Below are 20,097 nucleotides of genomic sequence, written 5' to 3' on the forward strand. Positions count from 1 at the left end.
ATAATTGTTTCCATGATGACAATTCATGCAGTAATATTCTTGCAATAAGTAGGTGGTTACAATTCAGAGCGTAATGGCCAAGGACTAATGATTATTTCTCATGTAATTAAGGTATAATTGATCTAATTAATGAATATTGTATATAAATAATTGCAGATATTGTCCATCCATAAGAGAATCTTCAGTTAAGATGTATTTATCTCTTAAAATCTTTTTCCTGCTGTCATTAAAATCACATATAATACTAGTCCAACTAGAATTACAGGAAAAAAAATATCTTTATTTGGAGTTTGTGAATGTGTCAGCATCTTAGCATTTTGTCCTGGTTAGATAGGTCTGTCATAGGGAAGGAGTAGACAAAATAGGGAAACAACTAAAATTAGGACAAGTGCTCTGTGGGGGTCTCTAATATTTCTTAACTGCCACAACGTGATTTTTGAAAATCAGTTCAGTTTCAAATTATTATTAAAATTTCTAGTATTGGGCAACTCTACAGTGTTGCTCTACATGAGCCACAGGGATGTGTTTACATATTACCTAGCTACAAATGTGGAGCTCTTCTGGCTGCTTTCAGGCAGCTTCTAGAGACAGAATATATGTAGACAGCTTACAGATGGGCTAAAGTGATACTCCCTTATTGGCGTATCTAATCTTAGTAATCAGGCTAGCAACCAAAACAGAATCAGAACAAACTGGTGGTGCCTTTGTAAGTATTTTTAAGGAGCTTGCAACATGTATTATACTGTAGATCACTTGAGTGCTTGGATGGAATCAGCCGTGTTATAACTGCTTCATGGAGGTGTGCTTTTACATTTATCATCACTCCTGTTCACAGAGGCAAGGCTATGTAATATAACAGGCTCCCAAAAGTTCTAGGTATTTCATTTTTAAAAGATAAGCTGGATTCTAATCGTATCTTTGTGTCTGTAAACTTTGTGACTATAAAACCTTGTGTGCAGAGGACAGAATATATGAAAAGACACTGTAAGAAAAGAGAAGGACTCTTAGTATAGATAAGATGCTTATCTCTAGGTCTGTCTTCTCTAAAGGATATCTATTAAACATGCTTATAAGCAAACTGAAAGCAGCTAGTTCTTTATGTGAATTACAACTACTGTTGGTGGTAGTGCACTGTGGGCAGGAGAAAACCCATAATGCTTTCAAATAGATCCTGACAATTCTGAGGAGAGATATTAAGAAAATTTTAATCTGGATTTCAAGATTGAAAATTAAATTTTATGTGTACAGTAATTTTAATTCATCTGAAATTAGCATGTGTATTAAAATTATACTTGCAGGGTTTCATCAGTTTTTCTGGTATGTTTGACTCATCCATAGAAATTTTAGTGTTCACAGATTCTCTCCCTTGCAAACATAACACAACTGTGGGCAATGTGCTAACGTAGTGCCAGTCTTATAACTGGATAGAACTGGATTTAATTTATTTCAACATACAAATGAGTGGATTCACTATCTGACTGGAGGATCACAAGTCAGGAAGACTTAATTTTGATATGGTTGGTTTTTTAATGTGTTGCTGGAGCTGCTTTTTTAAAGAATGTTGCTGTTAGAACATGAAACATACTTTTACCTTTGCAAAAAATCAAAAATACAGTGTAAATGGCAAAACTGAAGCATAAATGTAGCACAACAGTAACATGTGAATTACCGATACTTTGTGATGACCCTTTATTGGAATTGATAAGTTGCAGAGGAATATTCAGTATTAATCTAAACAGTAGTAGCCAGACCCCACTGTTGTTACACATAAAAGCAAGTTTTATGTGATTGAGTCTCTTTTTCATGACAGAGACTCTTTACTTGAATTGAACCTGGGTTCAGAATAGAGCATTTCAAATGAATTTTCCAAAGGAGATACTGGGTTAAAAAAACAAACCAACAAAACCAAAAAAAACCCAAAGCCCCAAACCCCCCCAAGTACTGGCCCTTAATGTGTAAAAGGTATAGTGTGGCTTTGAAAATGAGAGTTCAGGGTTTTCCTGAGGAAGTATTAGCCTGTGTTTTTATTGTTTCTTAAAATTGCAGGTATTCTCTCTGTAGGGACAGATATTAACGTAGAGCTTAGCTTCAAAAAGATCAAATGTAGTAAAAATTGTTTCTAAACTAAGAAAAATATATACTAATACATTTCTCACAGCTAGCTGCTGAAACAAAGCAAGGTTTACTTAAAGATGCTTACATCATTATTAGCTATGATAATAACAATAACAGTAATAATAGTAACAATAAAATGAAAATATTTTAACTGCATTTTATATACCAAAAGTGGTTGCACCATTAATTAAAAAATAAATGTCACTTCATATTTAATGTTTCCTCTATTAGAGGAGGAACCTTCTCATTTGTGGTGTTGTATTGTGCTTCTTAACAGAGTACCTAAGTATACTTGAGCAGCACAGTCCCTAAATATGCTTGAACATAACCTCTCATGGAGAACTAATTCACATCCTATTGAAGATTGTTAGATGTTTTACAAAATCTAGATTTAGAAATGCTAAATATATTATAATATTTATTTCTAATTCTATAATATTATTTATATTTTATAATAATATTATATTATATCATTATAAATATATACTTATTCACCGGCTTTCATACTAAAACCACAGTCTTCATGGAATCGGTAGTTTCCAACTTCCCAGAGGAAAAAGTCTCCAATTGGGCAAGCTTCTGAAAATAGTTCTTCATCTCTAGAACTTTTGTGACTTTAGAAAATAGCCATGGTAAGGTAGGAATTCAGTTTCTGTAAACAAGGAAATAATAGCATGAGATGGGAAGGTAGAAATAGGCTTTAGTTGCCATCTTCTCACATCTCTGAACTGTTCATTAAGGCAAATTCATGCTTTCTTTGTTAGAAAAAGCCTGTTTCTGTGGTTTTCAAGAAAAATATTACAATACTGGCCCATTTTTAATAGGAGTATATGGCAGGAGTATTGTGTGAGTGTTATGAAGTAATAGCCTGGAAGCACCACTGCTTCCCAGTTCTCCAACAATATAAGTAAATGTCGAGAATATTCTTCAATTGGTTTATGCACTATATAGCAGTTTCAAATTACATGAGTACTTGTTTTAGTCACATTACCAAACTAATTAGCCACTTATTACAATGACAGTCATTCTCTAAACACAATTAAAGATACTACTTTTAGAGCAATCATTATCTGCCCTATTGGATGTTTGAGGACAAAAGTTTATGTTAGAACAACAAAAAAATCTTCCTCTACCTTGTAAGTGGTGTAGGAATAACTGAAAAGGGAAGATACTTTAAAAATACTGAAATTAAGCCATGATTAATAAGTTTTAAAGTAAGACTGTACACACAGATCTGTGTATTTTATCCTCAAAAGATACCTATCACATAAAAGAATGTGAAAACCCAGTTGTCTTGTTAATTTGCAGCTTTACATCTGTATTCCATCCTCTTCCCATTTCTTGCAACCTCCATATAAATTGATGCAAAAATTAGCATTATAGAATAGCAGAAAGAATATATCTGAGAAGTTACGGAGAGCAACACAGTCCTCTTTTCAGCCAAATACAAGTAAACCTTCAGATGTTGCTTTAGTTTATGATTAGGGCCTGTCATATATGAATTATTAACAACAGAAGGTAGTATCGTGGGGAACACCAGTTCCTAAAAACGCCTGCAATGCTTGCAGTACTACATATATATGTGACTGTTCAAAGGGATTCAGTATCAAAACTTACAATCATCTCTGGTCTTATGTTCCATAACAGCATGAATTGCAGCCGTATATTCCTCCTGTTTATCCCCATATTAGTCTACCTGTAGAAACAGCCTATGTATCTATAATCAATTATATTTAACTTCTTCTCTGCTGTGAATTTAATCTGGGAAGGGATACAAAGTAAGGGATACAAAGGATTAGACTAAAATGTCAGTAAGTAGTAGGCAGGGAGGATTTTGAAGAGTAGAAGGGGTGTCCTGAACAGTAACCTAGGTTGTCTACAAAAATGTAAGCATAGCAGTGGTTTATTCATGTGAGAATAATGCTAGCAGTAAATTACAGGACAGTGCATTAAAATACCCTTTATGCTTTCATACAAACTGCAGTTCACGTTTCTTTGCAGAGGCCTATGGTTGTGCAAGTAAGTAGAAATTATGTGACATAAATAAAAGAAAAACTCAAGAAGTAGAGGAAGCTGTTGAACTGGAAAGATTCAGGGAGGTTGTTCGGTATTGCAGAAGCTGCAGACTCATACTAACATTGGTCATATTCCTGGTAGGCAACAGAGCTAACGACAGATGAAAAAGAGAAGCAGGGAAAATAGAAAAGATATGAGTTTTGTTCTCATAGATACATAAACTTTAGTAAGATAGGAAAGAAGTTCTGGAGGGTAGACATTAGGTAAAGTGCCTTCAGAATGCCAAGTAATATGCTAATGGCTTATTGATGTGAGAAGTTACAAATAATGACAGTATTAGCCGAACAACGGATCTGTACATATGTTTCTAAGAGGCCTGGAGTCCTGACAGTACTGGACATGCTTGCACAAGTAGCAGACAGCATGAGTGGAGGGGAAAAGCTGTAGCTGAGGGGTCAGATGTTTACCTGCTAGTGTTGTACAATAATCCATATTCACACCTTTAGCTCTTTCAGACTTAGCAACTTTTCGGAGCAAAACTCAGTATTTCACTCCTCTGCAATTTGCTGTATACATTCACAGAGAATTTCATCCAAACATATCACTTGCTATTGCAGCCTGTCAAAGGTTTAAAAGGAGGAAAGTTTGTCAGATGTCATAAAGGATGTCCAAGAGGTATTTATGTTGTTGTTATTGTTGTTTTGTTCTTTTTCCTTCTTAACATCCAACTCACCATCTTGTAAAGTTTCTTGAAGAAAGTGCAGTCTAATTTCTCGTCTTTGTCAGGTGCTAATTTGAAAAATCAAAAGGGGGTTAAATTATTTAGGGAAGGCAAAAGAATTCAAGACTGTGGTGGTAATAATTTCATTCCAATGTTTTGGAGTGAAAGGAGAACCTCAAATTCATTGTTCCATAAATTGTCTCAGCCATTTTTGGTAATCTGCTGCATTGCATAACTTCTGCTGAACTATGGAAATCGTGATAATCAGGTAGATAGTGTTATAAACTGATTATCATAATGAGCTGAGAGGCAGCATTTTAAATTCTATTCCCCACATTTTTCCTCTTAGATGAATTGCCCATAACACATTGTATTATTTGTTCCTTAGGTTCAGTGTTTTACAAAATTGACATGACTAGTCATAGAAATCTCATAGCATACGATTTTAATTAGTGGCAGAAGAAAAGAAAGTATGAGGATTATTTATGATTATGATTTTTTAAAAAAATTTACAAGTTAGGCCATTTATTATTTGTTTTGTAACAAGACATGTATTGAATAACCTTGAGATTTCTGTCTCCCTGAATTAGACTAAATGATAAGATAAATTGGTTATTTTGTATGTCTTGGGATCAGCCCTCCTCAGACTGCTTGATTCTGACTTCTGTCTTGCAAGGTTTCACAAACAAGAGAGTGAGAAGACCATGGGATAATTAAGGCCACAGGATTATATATTTTTCCCCCCCTTAAATTGTTTTAACAGATTCAAAACTTCCTCCAGTCTTTTTACTTAGAATCCTGCATAGTGTGAATCGTGAAGTTATCTGTAGTGGCCAGCCTTGTAAATAAAGAAGCTGATGCTTTATCCAGAGAAATCTTACAAGGGGCCTTAGGAGGATCATCTACAAGCTTCTTCCATTTCTTCAATAATTGACTATTACATCCAAGTTCTTCCAAATGAAAGCATTTGTATCACTGCCCATGACAGGGGGCTTGGCACTAGATGGTCTTTAAAGCCCTTTCCAATCCACACCATTCTATGATTCTATGTTTTAACAGGATTCAGTTCTATGCAAGTTCTGTTTTCTCATACATGTTCCCAGATTTTTTAAAAATTGGCCTTGCTCTGTTGTTTCTCTCTTAAAGCTGCACCTGAAGTTGTAGCAACCCTTGCATGAAAAGCACTTCTGCATGATTACCCATTTAAATGTCTTGCATGTATAGGTGAAATGTCAAGCCCAACAGGGATATAATTTGATTATTGTGCCTTGAGAAGACTATTAAGAGGTTTATTTACCATCTGAGAAAACAAGCTTTTGTTTGTTAGTGAAGAATATCACAAATCAAGAAAGTGATCTATATGTTCAAAAAGCCATTTCTGAAACTGAACTACTCAGTAGTACTGAGTCTTTGATGGTACTTAGTCATCCAGTATCTGGTTCTTTCCTCCACTTGTTCAGTGTTTTTCTTTCATAAGTAGTTCCTGCCTGTTCTATTGTAGGCTGTTCAACAAACTTCTATTTCTTAGGTGTAAGGGTTAAATCTGAGTTTGCCAAGATAGGCCTGAAAGGAAATTCTCTCTCCAGATGTGACAAAGGATATAAAGTCTGTTGAAAAATGTAATAAATTTCAGGTCAGAGCTGGTTTTCGTTAACAGAGAGTTGACATACGAGAGAGAGGTCACAAGGAAAAGAGAGGTTGAGCAAAGGAGGAGTTAAACGCAATTGCAGCACTTCTGGAAATACACCAAGAAGATAAATATCTTCCTAAAAGCAAATAATTAAGGTTGTCTTACCTCTGAAAATTGAGAGGACACCAGAGCCATTTGAAGGGAAGCCATCCTTCTTCAAATAAGTGGAAGACAACTCGGTTTTTTTGATTCCTGTGTTATTTGAATTGGCAACCAGATTAGCTCATCAAGTGAAAAGTTTGGAAAAGGAAATATTTTACCAGATTTTCTTACTTTGGGGATTCTGCCTGCAGCCCTGGGGAACAAGGTGTTGAAACAAGCTGGAGACAAAGCTGAGTGGACAGCAGCTCCCCAAGTGATCTCTGGAAAATCTGAACCTGCTATGCCAAGGACTATGTTGCAGTAAAATTTTATGAATCCACTTTTTACCCAGCTTGTAGTTGAGAATTCCTAAGAGATTTGATGATTTTTGTGTGACAGGCCAAAAAATGTTCTCCTGTAATATGAAAGCGAGTCCTTCAATACCTGGAGATGTGTTGCCTCAGGGCAACTTTCTAGAGAGGTAAGGAAACATGTGGAAGAGCTGCCCTGTTTCCTAGACCTTTTTTCTTCATTTTTTTCTCTGGTTTTATACCTTTTCCTTTCTATGCAGAGTTCTTGCTAAACTATTTTTGTTTAACACTCAAGATTTAGGCACTAATTGACCTAATCTGGAAATGTGCTTTTAAAAAAAAAATAATAATCTACTTCCTCTGGTATTTCTGTAGCAAAACTAATGTGCTTGGATTCTCTCATAAGAAAGCTTTTTGAAGTAAGAAAGACTTCTCTAACTCAAAAGAGAAATAGTGTCTCTTTCAGAGGAAAGAACTGAGACCAAGAGTAAGAGGAGATGAGGAGGACTGTTTGGCCAAAACTAAGTAACTTCAGTTTGTTTCTGAATGTGCTATTTTAATTCAGCAAACTTGAAGGGACTGTAGTGGTCCAAACTTGTAAACAAATTATCAGGGAGACAAAAAGTAGCCTCTTGCTGCAGGTCTTAAGTGTTGGGGGGTTTTTGTTGTGGTTTGCTTTTTCCTCTATTTCAATAATAGAGAAAAAAAGAGAAATTTTCCTCTATTTCAATAAATCTCAACCTGGGAAAGATGCTACAGACAGCTTAAGTCTACTTAGAAAAACAAGAGTTCAATTACCTTACATTTCTGCTCTTCCTGCCCCCATTCCAGTGAAAAATACCACTTGCTGTAGCCTAACAGCTAATCCTATTTAAAAAACTAAGGAATTTTTTTTTCCCAAAATTTTTTTTTCCAAATTTCTCAAAAATACGATTCCACATTTTTAGTTTAAGGTCCAAAAACTGCATTAGGTAAATTAGAGAGGTTCATAATGCATTGTATAGTATAGAAATATTTTCTTTAACATAAATAATTGTCCTCTCTAATTCAACTTTATGCCTGTGATTTGTGTTTCATGTTTTGTTTCAGTGAACTGTTTATAATATCAGTTGAATGTTTGTGTTTCATGGAGGTAAATGTGTGCCCATAATGATGAAAATTTTATTGTACAGGACTATGAAAAAAATGCAAAAAGAAAAAGAAATCAGCAAGAATGTCAATGATGCTGTTATACTCTCATGGGAAACCTGAGAAATCTCCTTCACTGTCAGTTCCCATTTTTTATTTTGGAGAGGTGTTCTATATTTGTGAATTTGAGTACACAGTGTAAATTGTTACAGGTCCTGACAGATGAGCTTGGTCTCTACCACCCAGTAGTACCAATGTACTAGCTCTTACAAAAACCTGTTAAGCTCAGCAGCGTGTATAATTTCTGCAGCAAGGTCAAGTGAAATCTGTCTTGTAACATAGAATCGTGACAACACTGGAAATAGGCTACCACTAGTGGTCTCTTCTACAATCAGTGCATCAAGAAGTCTTTTTGCCCAAACCCAGACTCCAGTCTTCCACTTTCTGTTGAGGGTTACAAACTCAAACTGTGTCAAGTTAATGAGGCTAAAGAATATCAGGAAAAAAAGGAGCTGAACTCTCTATACATGTAGAGAAAGATGTAAGGGTAGCCCCCTGAGGTTTTTTTACTGTCATTTACAAATGACTCAATCCAATATGTATAAACCAGAATCTAGGACTCCTCTCAACATGACAGCGCGTTCCTCCCTTGGCCATAGAGGTAAAACTCCCCTCACTTTTGTGTGTGCACTGTCACCCTCTGACCTCATGACTCTTGCATTTCTGTTGGTGCAACGGCCTGACTTCAGCAGGGAAGGTGAGAAGCAACTCTGTTCTGATTTTTCCATACATGATGGGAACTGGGGCAAGTGGGTTAATGTCCCTCAGGTGGAGAGTGGGGGTTTCCTGAACGTGTGCTCTAACAATTAAGCTGTGTGCTAGAGGCAATACTCATCATGACGACTGTTTTTCAAAGGGACTCTGACTAAATACTATATCTAGGTTTTAGGAGTGCTTTAGGTGTATCTATTGGATTAGACCCGTTAGGGGATTTAGATGTGTGAATATTTAGTTTGTGAAGCTCTTAATGACCTTAGGTAAGGAGATGTCCTAACCAGTTTGCTTGGTTAAAACGAGGCATAAGCTTCTGTAGGGAAGGTAACAGCTAAAATTTGGGTATTCGAGAAAGTTTTTCTGGACAAAAAATATAGGTATTACAGGTATGGATGTATTTAATTAGGTAAATAAAGTTTTTTGTTAATTGTTTTGTTAACGAAGTATCTAAATTCTGCCTAAATGGAAATTTAAGTCCATTCCTGAATCTGGATCTCACTGTGTTCTTTGTCTTCTGTACTTGTCTAAAATATTGTTGTGCACTTGTTAAAGATTGTGTGTTTATATTTTATTCTAAGGGTATTCAAACTAATGTAAAATAAATTAAAAGCCTACCTGTTAGGCTGGATCTCATTTCCAGGAGGGTTACTTGGTAACTGCAACATTTTCCACTGAGCTTATGTTTGTTTTTACCTGTTACACATTTCTGTCTTGGGGTGATAGAGCATTTTCTTTTCTAATTATTTAGATGTAAATTACGAAATTGGGTATTACTTGAACATTGTGAGTCATAGGAATCATTCTGTAATGCATCTTGAAGACATGGAATCAAAAGTGCTATTTAAAGAATGTTAATCTGTATAACATTCCAGAGTTTCTCACCTTTGCCTTCTCTAATTTTCCAATGCAGATAACAATACCCAGACCTTCAGTGGCATCCACACAGTCTGCTTCGGAGAGCTTTCATTATGGCCACCAGCTAGAGAAAAGAGAGCAGGATGCTCAGTCTGTGGAACACACTGTGGAACTTTCCTCTCCGAAGGAAAGTTTGCCAGGTTTGGTTGTAACAGAAGACGCACTTCCAGCTAGTGCCAGCAGGCAAGATTTGGTACTTAATATCAGCCAAGAGGTGCTTGACAGGGAAGGACTTGTCAAAGAATGTGTCAGCATCCTGGACTGTGGCCAAAAGGACCTACCTGATCAACATAGTGGGATACAGGAAGGGAAAGAACTTGAAAATATGCCTGTGGAGGCAGCTGAGGAAGAAAGGCTTCCGGTGGTTTCTGAGGATGCCATTGAAATGCTAAGCAAAGAACAGAATTCTTTGCCAGGAAACTCAAAATCTGCAGAGGAAGAACCTCTAACGAGTACTGAAGCTGCTGAAGAATCAAAGCCAAGGCCTGTCTGTTTGGTGCCAAATCAAGATGAGGTTCTGAAGTCGATAGCACCTAAAACATCAGAATTTTCTCCTTCAAGATTTACCAACACACACGTTAATAGACAGGCAAGCAAAATAGCACCAGTTCAGGAAAATGGTTTTCATTCTAATAAGGAAGAAGTTCATATCCAAGACTTGAAATGCCACCAAGTGGCCCTTACTACTTTTTTGCACCAGGAGGACAAAAAAGAGAAAAACGCACCCAGAAATGGAGAGTTATTCCACTGTATTTCAGAAAATGAGAATTCTCATCGATCTAAGAAGGACTTAGTTAAATCTCCTTTTGTATTCAGACAGAGCCGAATCCCAGTTTTAGCACAAGAGATAGACTCAACGTCAGAGTCCTCTTCTCCTGTTTCAGCAAAGGAAAAACTTCTTCTAAAAAAGGCCCATCAGACAGACTTGGTCAGACTACTTATGGAAAAGAGACAGCTCAAATCTTTCCTTGGTGACCTCTCAAGTGCCTCTGATAAGTCACTGGAGGAAAAAATGGCTGCTGCTCCAGTACAGTTTTCTGAGGATAATGTCTTATCCTCATTTTCTAGATTGACACTGGACTCTCATTTCAGCAAGCAGACAGAAGACATCTCTTTATCTCCAAGCAGCCCTCAGTCCAGAAAAAGCAAGATTCCAAGGCCAGTGTCGTGGGCAACCACTGATCAAGTCACCAGTTCAAGTTCAGCTCAGTTCTTTCCTCGGCCACCACCAGGAAAACCACCTACTAGACCTGGGGTAGAAGCTAGGTAATGCAGAGAAAATAGAAACAGGTTTGCGGGCTGAAAATGGATTTGAGCTAGACTGCAGTTACTATGCAGTGTGAAATCCTGTAGAAGTTCCATCCTTTAACTAATATTTTTTTAAATGCTGGACTTCAGTTTTCTGAGAAATCTTACATTGGAGAATGAATGAGGAGAGGCTGTTACACAAGAATGAGCCTGCTTCACCGTTAAACCTTATACATCTATAGTTGTGTATTCAGTATTTTGAAACCTGTCAATCTATAACTAAATCTTTACAGTTTTTTCCGAAGTGGGGTCACATTTCTGGAACTGTTGATTATTCACAAACCCAAAGAGATCAACAGGATTTGTCATATCCAGCCCCTTTGAAAATTAAACTGTTCTTATTGTAGACGTTTTAAGTATTCAAGAATTTGGAGATTCCAGCCGTGAGTACTGAGTGAGTTAGCTATGCTTAGATCATGGCTAAGTAAAACCAGCTAATTAAAGGAGGGCAGAGTGAAATCTAGAAGCCCTCCTTTGCCAATTCTGTATACAGACAACCATGATCTAGTTTCTTCAGTGCCTACATTACCAGGATAAGGACAATTTTGATACAGTAGTGTGAAATCCTCTGAAGGAAGTTGTGGTGTACCTTGTCATCCCCTAAAATTGTGCACAGGAGTGTATTGGTGGTGTGCAGGAATGGATGTACTCCTCCAAAACAGGCAATAAGCAGTGCTCTTCAGTGTACTTCTTCCAGCACCACCAGGACATTTCAGTTATCCTGTAAACACGTAGGCTGTTTAATGTGAGTGAGTTTATGCAAATATAAATACTGTGTTGATTTGAACAATACAGAAGCCAAAGCCTAGATCCAAACACCTCTACCTTATACGAAAGATCAGCTCCAGATGTCTGTTCTGCAATGTAAACTCATCTGTAGTTGCTAGTGATACTGTGTTTCTAGATGAACTTTAGTGAATAGATGGGAACAGAAATAATCTTTCTTCATTTCTTCTTAAGGTTACGCAGATACAGAGTCCTAGGGAGTAGCAGCTCGGACTCAGATCTTATTTCTCGTCTGGCTCAAATCCTACAGAATGGATCTCAAAGACCAAGGAGTTCTACCCAGTGTAAGAGCCCAGGATCTCCACATAGTCCAAAAACACCACCCAAAAGCCCTGTCATCCCCCGACGCAGTCCCAGTGCCTCCCCTAGGAGCTCTTCTTTACCCCGTACTGCCAGTTCTTCTCCATCCCGGGCTGGGAGACCCCATCATGATCAGAGGAGTTCATCCCCACATCTTGGGAGGAGTAAATCACCTCCTAGCCATTCAGGCTCCTCATCTTCTAGGAGATCCTGCCAACAAGAGCACTGCTGCAACAAACCAAGCAAGAATGGTCTGAAAGGTTCTGGCAGTTCCTTCCACCATTCCCCAAACACTAAAACTCCCACAGGAAAGAGCAAATCAACCACTAAGCTTAGCAGATAGGAACTGGGCCTTGACAAGGTATAAAGCCTCCTCCTAAATCTGATGCATGTTATGTCTGTGTACTGTGTATTTAAAAAAAGAAAAAAAAAAATCAAAAAAATACATTAAAAAAAAAAAGGTGTTGAATCTGCGCTTTTTAAAGAAAGTAAGCATCATAAACTATTCATGAGAAAGCATACTGTGTAAATAAGTGGCCAGGCATTGCCTAAGAGCAGGCAGCAAGCAGATCTGCAAGAGGGGAAGTGGAGGCCAGGATAAAGATGACTAGACAGTCAAAGAGGTGCAATGTATTTAAAGTGAAAAATATCTTAAGGTGAGTGTTTTAAAAGGATATTTATTTCTGGTTTTAATTTACCTAGCTAAAAGGTTTGGCCTAATAATTTCAGGCATTACATACGCAAGTAGTATGTAAGAAAACCTGAAACAATTATTCCCAAAATGACATCACCACTTGGGAGATAAATAGTGCTCAAGCATGTCCTTGCAGTTTTAAAAAAGCACACAATTTAGAAGACAATTTTATTTCTGCCTTAGAAGTCTCTTCCATTTTGAGTGACCATCTCTGAGTCACTCAGTGCTCGTCTTCTCCCTATCTACCATGGCACAGCCTTTTTATGTAAGGAAGTATCATATACCTTGTCCCTTCTTGACACTGATGACATTTTAAAAATTAATATTAACATCTGCCAAGACGTTTTTATAGCTATATTCTTTAGAAATTTGTTTAGTACTAATTAGGACCCAAGAAGCTAATTCCCAGTTCTGTATCATATGCTTCTTTGGGAGTCATGGTGGGGTTCTTCAAACTGCATTTGGTAGAATTTGGAAAAGCATTCCTGTCTAGGAAATGAGGGGAAGGAGGAGATGTCTGCACTTCAGTGGATGTTGCAGATTTACGATAAATTGCAATACAAGTTAGAAAACTGATGTACCTTTTTTCCCCTTAATTCATCTGCTAAAAGAACCCTTGTTTGTGCTGGTTTTTGTTTTTCTGTTAGTTATGGCTCACTTAAGCCACTGATCTTACCGTGCAGAGATGATTACCAACCCAGATTTGCTTTTTTAGTCATTCATTTTATAAAAACAAGAAAGATGGAAGAGAGATGAGGAGATTATCTACTTCATGAACTTGGTAGGTTATAGATGACAGAAATATACTTAACACCTTTACAAAATGTTGTTAATAGTAATAGCCATCAAAGCAAAATATACAGAAAGCAATCTGAGTTATATTTTTTATTGGATTCTTGTCATTCTTTTGCCCAAATGTTTTTTGATAGCCAGGCTTCATTATCTTTCAGTAAAGTCCATGGGTTCTAATTTCTCCAACTTTGGATCTCTGTAGGGAACATAACGGTACAGCACCTTTTGCTGTATTCAGAAGAGAATAGTGGGTCAGGATAGTAATGCACAAGAACACAAGCCTGAGAAAGATGCAGCCAGCTCACCGTAATTATTCCTCTTGTGGTGATGCTGGATGCATAGGGGACTTGTCAGTTACTGATCTGCTTGCTGTAGTCATATGCCTCTTCAGCCAGCATCCGTGCATTTTTATTTAACCTCTGCCAAATGAATACCTTTGGATTAAAAAGGGAATATTTTGTCTCTGAGCTAACACATTCTAATGCTGCATTAAAGCTGCCCTGGAGCTGCACTGAATTTCACTTGCTTTGTCAGACTATGTTGATTTTATTTTTTTTCCTTTTCTTACGATGAATATGTATATCGTTTCCCATATGTAATGTAGCACAGTGTGGAACCTTAATTTCATTCAGGTTTCAAGCACTACAGATGAATGCAATAGGTAGGATATACCTGCTTTTTCTGAAGAAACTGTACCATTGGAAAGTCCTAATCCTTTGTATTATATTGTATAATAGGTGCTATACCAATAATTGCATGTCCTCATGGTAAATTATATAATATAAATATTTATATATATACACATATGTATATGCTTATATAAACTCATCCTTTCTCATTTTTCATTTGTAATTTATGGACCACAAATAATACAGCTCCCTTTCTGTTAGTTCCTGAATACTTTTGGCATTACATCTTCTATTTCGCCCCAAGAAATTCTGGTATGCACAAATTCTAATAGCCTTTATACCTTGGTACAAGATTGAAGGACTGCTGATTTTTCAACCAGCCAATGTTTTGTCTTGCAGCTTGCTTTTTTTCTTTATAATTTTGTGTGCGCATTTGCATATGGAACAAGAACAGAGACTCAAAGGTATTTTTATTTTTGATTACAAGTAGAGCTTGTCGTTACTAATTTTTATTTCATAATGTGAGTTCTTAATTATTACAAATACTCATCATATAGGAGCAGTGACAGTCAACGGATACGTAACAGACAAATGTGACAACAACAAACTCCATCTTTTCCTTCCTATTTTCCTCATGTTTCCTTAGGTATACCATAAAGAGAATTTGGTGCCATTGTGTTATTTTTGCCCTGGGCACTGCTGGAATTGTTTGTTAAGGTGGTGTAGCAGACCATGATTATTTTTCCTCTCCTCTCCCTTATTTCTGAAAAGCATTCATTATGGTCTTGTAAGATTATTCCTACATTAACATGGTCAGCTTTAATAGGTACCAACTTCATGCATCCTTGCGTGAAATGCTGAAGTTGAGGAGTTTGTATTTTCTCTCCAGTCTCCAGAAACAGGTAATTGCTTTAAAGGTGAGAAAGAACTGTCTTCAAAGTACAGACTTGTCCATTGTTACATATTACAATGTAAAGTCAATGCTGTAGAAATTAACTTGAACTACTTGCCAATGTAAAAATAGTAAACTATGCCAAAATGGAGAAAGAGGTATCAATCGTGATTCATGACCTGGGCTTTTTCAGTGCAGAAAAAGGTAAAAGGACTGTATATCCGAAGTTGCTTTTTGCTGTAGTTTCAACAGGATCTAGTGAGAAAATCATGAAGATACGAATGGAGGAGTGGTTGTGAATAACTTGCCATGAAGTACCCGCTCTTCCGGAGTTTTTTGTTGCTTGATACCTTCCCCTCAAAAGTTTACAGAATTGCTTACTATAGTCTAATGTAGCAATCAGTTAATGTAGTTAGGTAATGGTCAGCTGATCAACTCATGCATAAATATTAGCTTAATATTTCTAGAGGGCCTGTATAATCATCAAGAACTCTGTAAGCTTCAATATTTGAATATGCAACTGACTGCATAAAACCACCAATGTATGTGTGTGGCCCTTGCACAGAGTGTGAATGAATGGTTTAGAGGGTTATCTGCAAAAAATTTTCAGGGACAGGGAAGATTTTTCTCCATTGTATGAAACAGTTACAGTTATTCTGCATAGCATGGAGCAGCTTACACGGGTTTTTTAGCTGGGAAACAATACAATTCAAGGAGCTGTTGCTTTGCCCTCTTCAAGCCTCCTTTTCTTTGTAGGGCAGTGCAGTGGAGCCATGACATGTAGCAGATGCAGATGCTGCACACGCTTTTTCTCTTGATGGTGTTTCCTGTGTTGTGGCCAGCACTTTGGAGCATTTTTTAGAGAAATAGAGGCATGAAGCCTTTAAACTAAAATAGAACTTGAAAAGACTGGACATTTCATGCAGACTTTTATGCTGCAGTATTGCATGGTATAATCAATCTAAATTGCAACCTCAAAAATCTATATTAATACTAATAAAACTCATTATTAATTACAAATGCCAATTACTAACTAAGCAAAACCCTGTTAGAAGTAATAGAAGGTGTGATACAGTAGAGCAACACTGGCAAGTGGTAGGATGCTAGGCACCCATCTACTACTTGAGCAGGATCGGTAAGCATAGAAAATTTCACTGCTCAAAGGCAGGAGCAGTATGAGGTCTTAACTGCTAGTTACATACAATTACTGAGGAGGCAGACTCCTGGGGAGTGACGCGGGGCATTCGTTACAGCCACTAGTCACATCCTATCCTGGGAAATCTGGACATATTCTTGCCTTGAAGTCTGCATGTTCGAGATCAAGCTTTCTCACGTGACTCACTAAACAGTCTTGATGTAAAGAGGAGGATCTGGTCCTATATATTTAAAAATAGCTTGAAATATTTTTCAGCTGAAAAAGACTTGCGAGAGCTCTATCATTTACAATTTGTAGTATTATCTTATTAATTGTAGCTGGGAAAACACGATTTTTGTTTTATATATATAAATACACATTTGTACATAAGTGTATCTATATATACGCTTATATAGATACTGTATATTATATGGATACATATATACATACATGCATATGTGTGTATATACATATAGATAGGAACAGTCTCAGCTATTGCATCCTGTTTACTGGAATTTATTTGCCAGAGTGAGCCAAGGCCTGTTTTGCTTTGATTTGCTCTGATCTCCTCCCATCTACCATAATTTGCTATGCCCTAATTCTCATTCTGCCTTTTCCATATTACAAGGCCTGATCCTATAGTCCTATGTGGGCAAAGCTCCCATAAGACCTTCTTATTGCAGTAACATTTACGCAATGGTTGACTGTAATGCTTTAAAAAAAAAAAATGTTCTTTTTCTCTTCATTGAGAATGTACACAAAGCCAGACTTACAGTACAGTCTCTTTCCTGTAAATAGAATTTTTCCATAATGAATTGGACATTTTTGTGGATCACTAAGATGCGTAAATTCTGGTAAGAAGAAAGTGATTATTCCAATTTCTTAAAAGGGTCTAATGGCAAACTAGGGATATGTACCTCCATTATTTACAATCAATGTTAAATGAGAGAGGAATCATCTGAAAAGGAACAGGAGAATAAAAGAGAGCTCGAAGTCAAATCAGTTTCTCATTATAGGCCTATAATATATTGATCTTAATTTTTTCATGCAGGACTAATGCTGTGAGCTGGCAAAAGCCATGCCTGTCTTGTCAATTCCAGCGAGCAAGGGGCTGTGTAGGTGTCTTAGGTAAACACCATGATTCCTTATGCTGCATTCTCAGTATGCTTTTCCACTACAAGTAGTCAGAGAACTGTCAGCTATATAAATCAAAGCCTTGACAATTATCTGTGATTCCTTTCTTCAACTGCTAAAAGCTTTGGATGCTTGTTCCTATTTCTGAAACTTGTGGAACAGTGCATAATATTTTTATTCTACTTTTAGCTAATCAAATAGGCAGTGAACTGAAGGGGTTTGTTTGCTGTTTTGCTTTTGGCTTAAATGACATTGGTTGCAATTTTCAGTAACCTGTAATGCTGGTGAAATGAAGCGAGGTTCAGTGTTTTGACTACATGCAATACGTAAGCAGAGGTCATACATTTCTTAGCTAATACATGCAGATCACATAAACACGCACCTCACACAAGAATACCTCAGCTGTCTGCTTGAAGCCAGTCTTCCTTTTCCCTACGCACAACATTTGTAAAAAAAGAAACTAAGTAAAAGTCAGCCTGAGTTGTGTAATAATTGTCTGAAATTATCTTAAGATACTGTCCAATGTTGAAAAGTTCTATCGCTCATTTTCCTGTGGTTTAAATAACCAGGCTTTAAAATACTAACCTTTGAGGTTTTGGTTGTTTGGTTTTTTTTTTTATTAAGGCAAAGTGCAAAAGAGTGTATTGTGTTGAAGTCTAATATATTAAACTTGGCAATTACTCTAGCCATCCAAGTTCGAACATGTAACTTGATTTTTACTCTCCGTTGTTGCTAACACATTCTCTCTTAACAGTGACAATCCCAAATGTTAGCATATGCCATTTAGGTGTTTTGCTTCTGTTTCTCCGCTACATGAAGAGCTTGGATCCTTGGGAATTCTTGCTGTTCCTGTGCAGGTGAAACTCTCATCAAAATCAGTAGAGGGTCTTGTTTTGTTTTTTCCCATTTAGGGACTGAAGGAATAAACTCAGTCTATAAATACCGTATTTGCAGTTGCTGTATTTTAAATTGCAAAATGTTTTTTTTTTGGTTACTAATACGACATGACATGCCTTTTGATCTCTACTTTTCTGTAAGAATTACTACCGAGAGCCAGCTTTGGCCAAGAGTACAAAGTGGTTTCTTCTAAAACAATACTGTAAGTGAGCTACTCATATGAGGTCCATATGATCATCCACAACTCTGTGGGAATTCAGCTGACGTTTATTTGAATTACAGATACTTGTTTCCTTTTGCGATCACTTGATCTTTGACCTAAATTTTATATAAAAGACCTATAATAACAGCAGACCAGCTTACTTAAAAGATACAGTGTAATTAGTTTGGTCTACCTGGCTTCAAATCCTTTAAAACAGGTATCTACTGCATGGCAGGCAAGGTCATAAAAGTTTGACACAAGGTGAGGTGGGATTTTTTTTTTTTTTTGGTATTTCACTTTTTTTTTGTCTGACTGGAGATCTGGATTGGTTGCCTAGCAGCCTTCTTTGTATCGTCTTAACTTTCCTTGGCTAGAAAGCAAGATTTGAAATTCTTCCCCAACTTCTTTCTTTCTATAGAGTCAGCCCAGGGATGAGTTGCAGTACTTGTGCTAACAGATGTCAATTTTCAAACGCTTTCCTGTGAATATCCAAACTAGTAAATTAAGGAAATCACCAGCAATGCCTTCAGACAAGTACTGACTTTTGAAGCTGCCAGCCAATGGCTACTAATCTAAAATCTCTGGGCAGTACCACAAAGCATGAAAACTGTGTAATAATTAAAAATACAATATTGTCACCCCATAAGAAATTAAGTACTCGATAGTAAAATCTGCAGCATGATTAAATTAAGTGGAAAGTAGTTCCAAGATTGTTTGTTATCACTGAGGAAGACAAATGTAGAGTCCTTCAAATTCTCTTGCTCAGTAATTGCAGTTCTCTTCCCCTCCTTGGAAACCTTCTAAGCCATTCTTTTCCTTTTAAGTTTGCTCAGGCACCCAAGAACATAAAGAGTTAATGCCCTTATAACGGTCATTTGTACATAAAGTTGTAATTATTTATTTTCTCATTTGTACCATATCAAGGCTTTGTACAATGTTTTAAGTTTTGTTTTCAAATTATTTTGTATTTTATTTTTATAAACTGGTTCTAAATAAAATATTCATTCAGCATGCAAAACTTCAATTCTTGATTGTGTTTGTATAATGATTTAATTATTTATGAAACTTCAGTTGAATTTTTTCAGTATTTTTTATTATTGTAACCCTGTACTTTAAATGGAGAAAGTGCTTTGACAGTGATGGTGGGTTGTTTTTTTTTCTCCATTAGAAGAAATCAAAAAGCAAATGTCTGTTGGTCCTACTGCAGCATGAATTGGATGTTTGTATTGTAACTCAGAATGATTGGATCAATGGAAGTTTTACTGATTTAGTAGGTTCATGTGTTGTATATGAATAAGAATAGAAAAACTCAACTGGCCTCCTTAGAAGCCTCCCTTTCTATTTGCTCATGCTCTTATCCATACTGTCTGTATTCAGCCAAACAACGAATGATTGCCACAACCCAATCAGATCAATTTTAGAAATGACATGGTGGATTACAGCCTTGTTCTGAAAGGCCAGCTACTTCTTTTTTTTCATCCATCCCCCCCCCCCCCCCCCCCCCCTTTCAAAATTGTAGTTTCTTATTTAGTCAGAGGCCACCATAATTGATTTCTTTGGAGATGATCAGCTATCTG

General features: G+C 36.7%; 1 protein-coding gene across 3 annotated transcripts in view; it reads left to right on the top strand.

Annotated features, from left to right (window-relative positions):
* TTBK2 (tau tubulin kinase 2) overlaps positions 1 to 18,098 on the top strand; it is a 113,157-nt gene extending 95,059 nt beyond the window's left edge. For all 3 annotated transcript variants that reach the window (XM_080397673.1, XM_080397674.1, XM_080397675.1), the window contains 2 exons: positions 9,747 to 11,017; positions 12,020 to 18,098. In XM_080397673.1, coding sequence (XP_080253799.1) covers positions 9,747 to 11,017; positions 12,020 to 12,488 — 1,740 coding nt within the window. In that variant the 3' untranslated portion in view covers positions 12,489 to 18,098. The remainder of the gene's footprint in view (positions 1 to 9,746; positions 11,018 to 12,019) is intronic.
* Positions 18,099 to 20,097: the final 1,999 nt, after the last annotated feature.

Source organism: Falco punctatus, assembly GCF_963210335.1.
Source record: "Falco punctatus genome assembly, chromosome: 7".
In the NCBI taxonomy this organism is placed as follows: Eukaryota; Metazoa; Chordata; class Aves; order Falconiformes; family Falconidae; genus Falco; species Falco punctatus.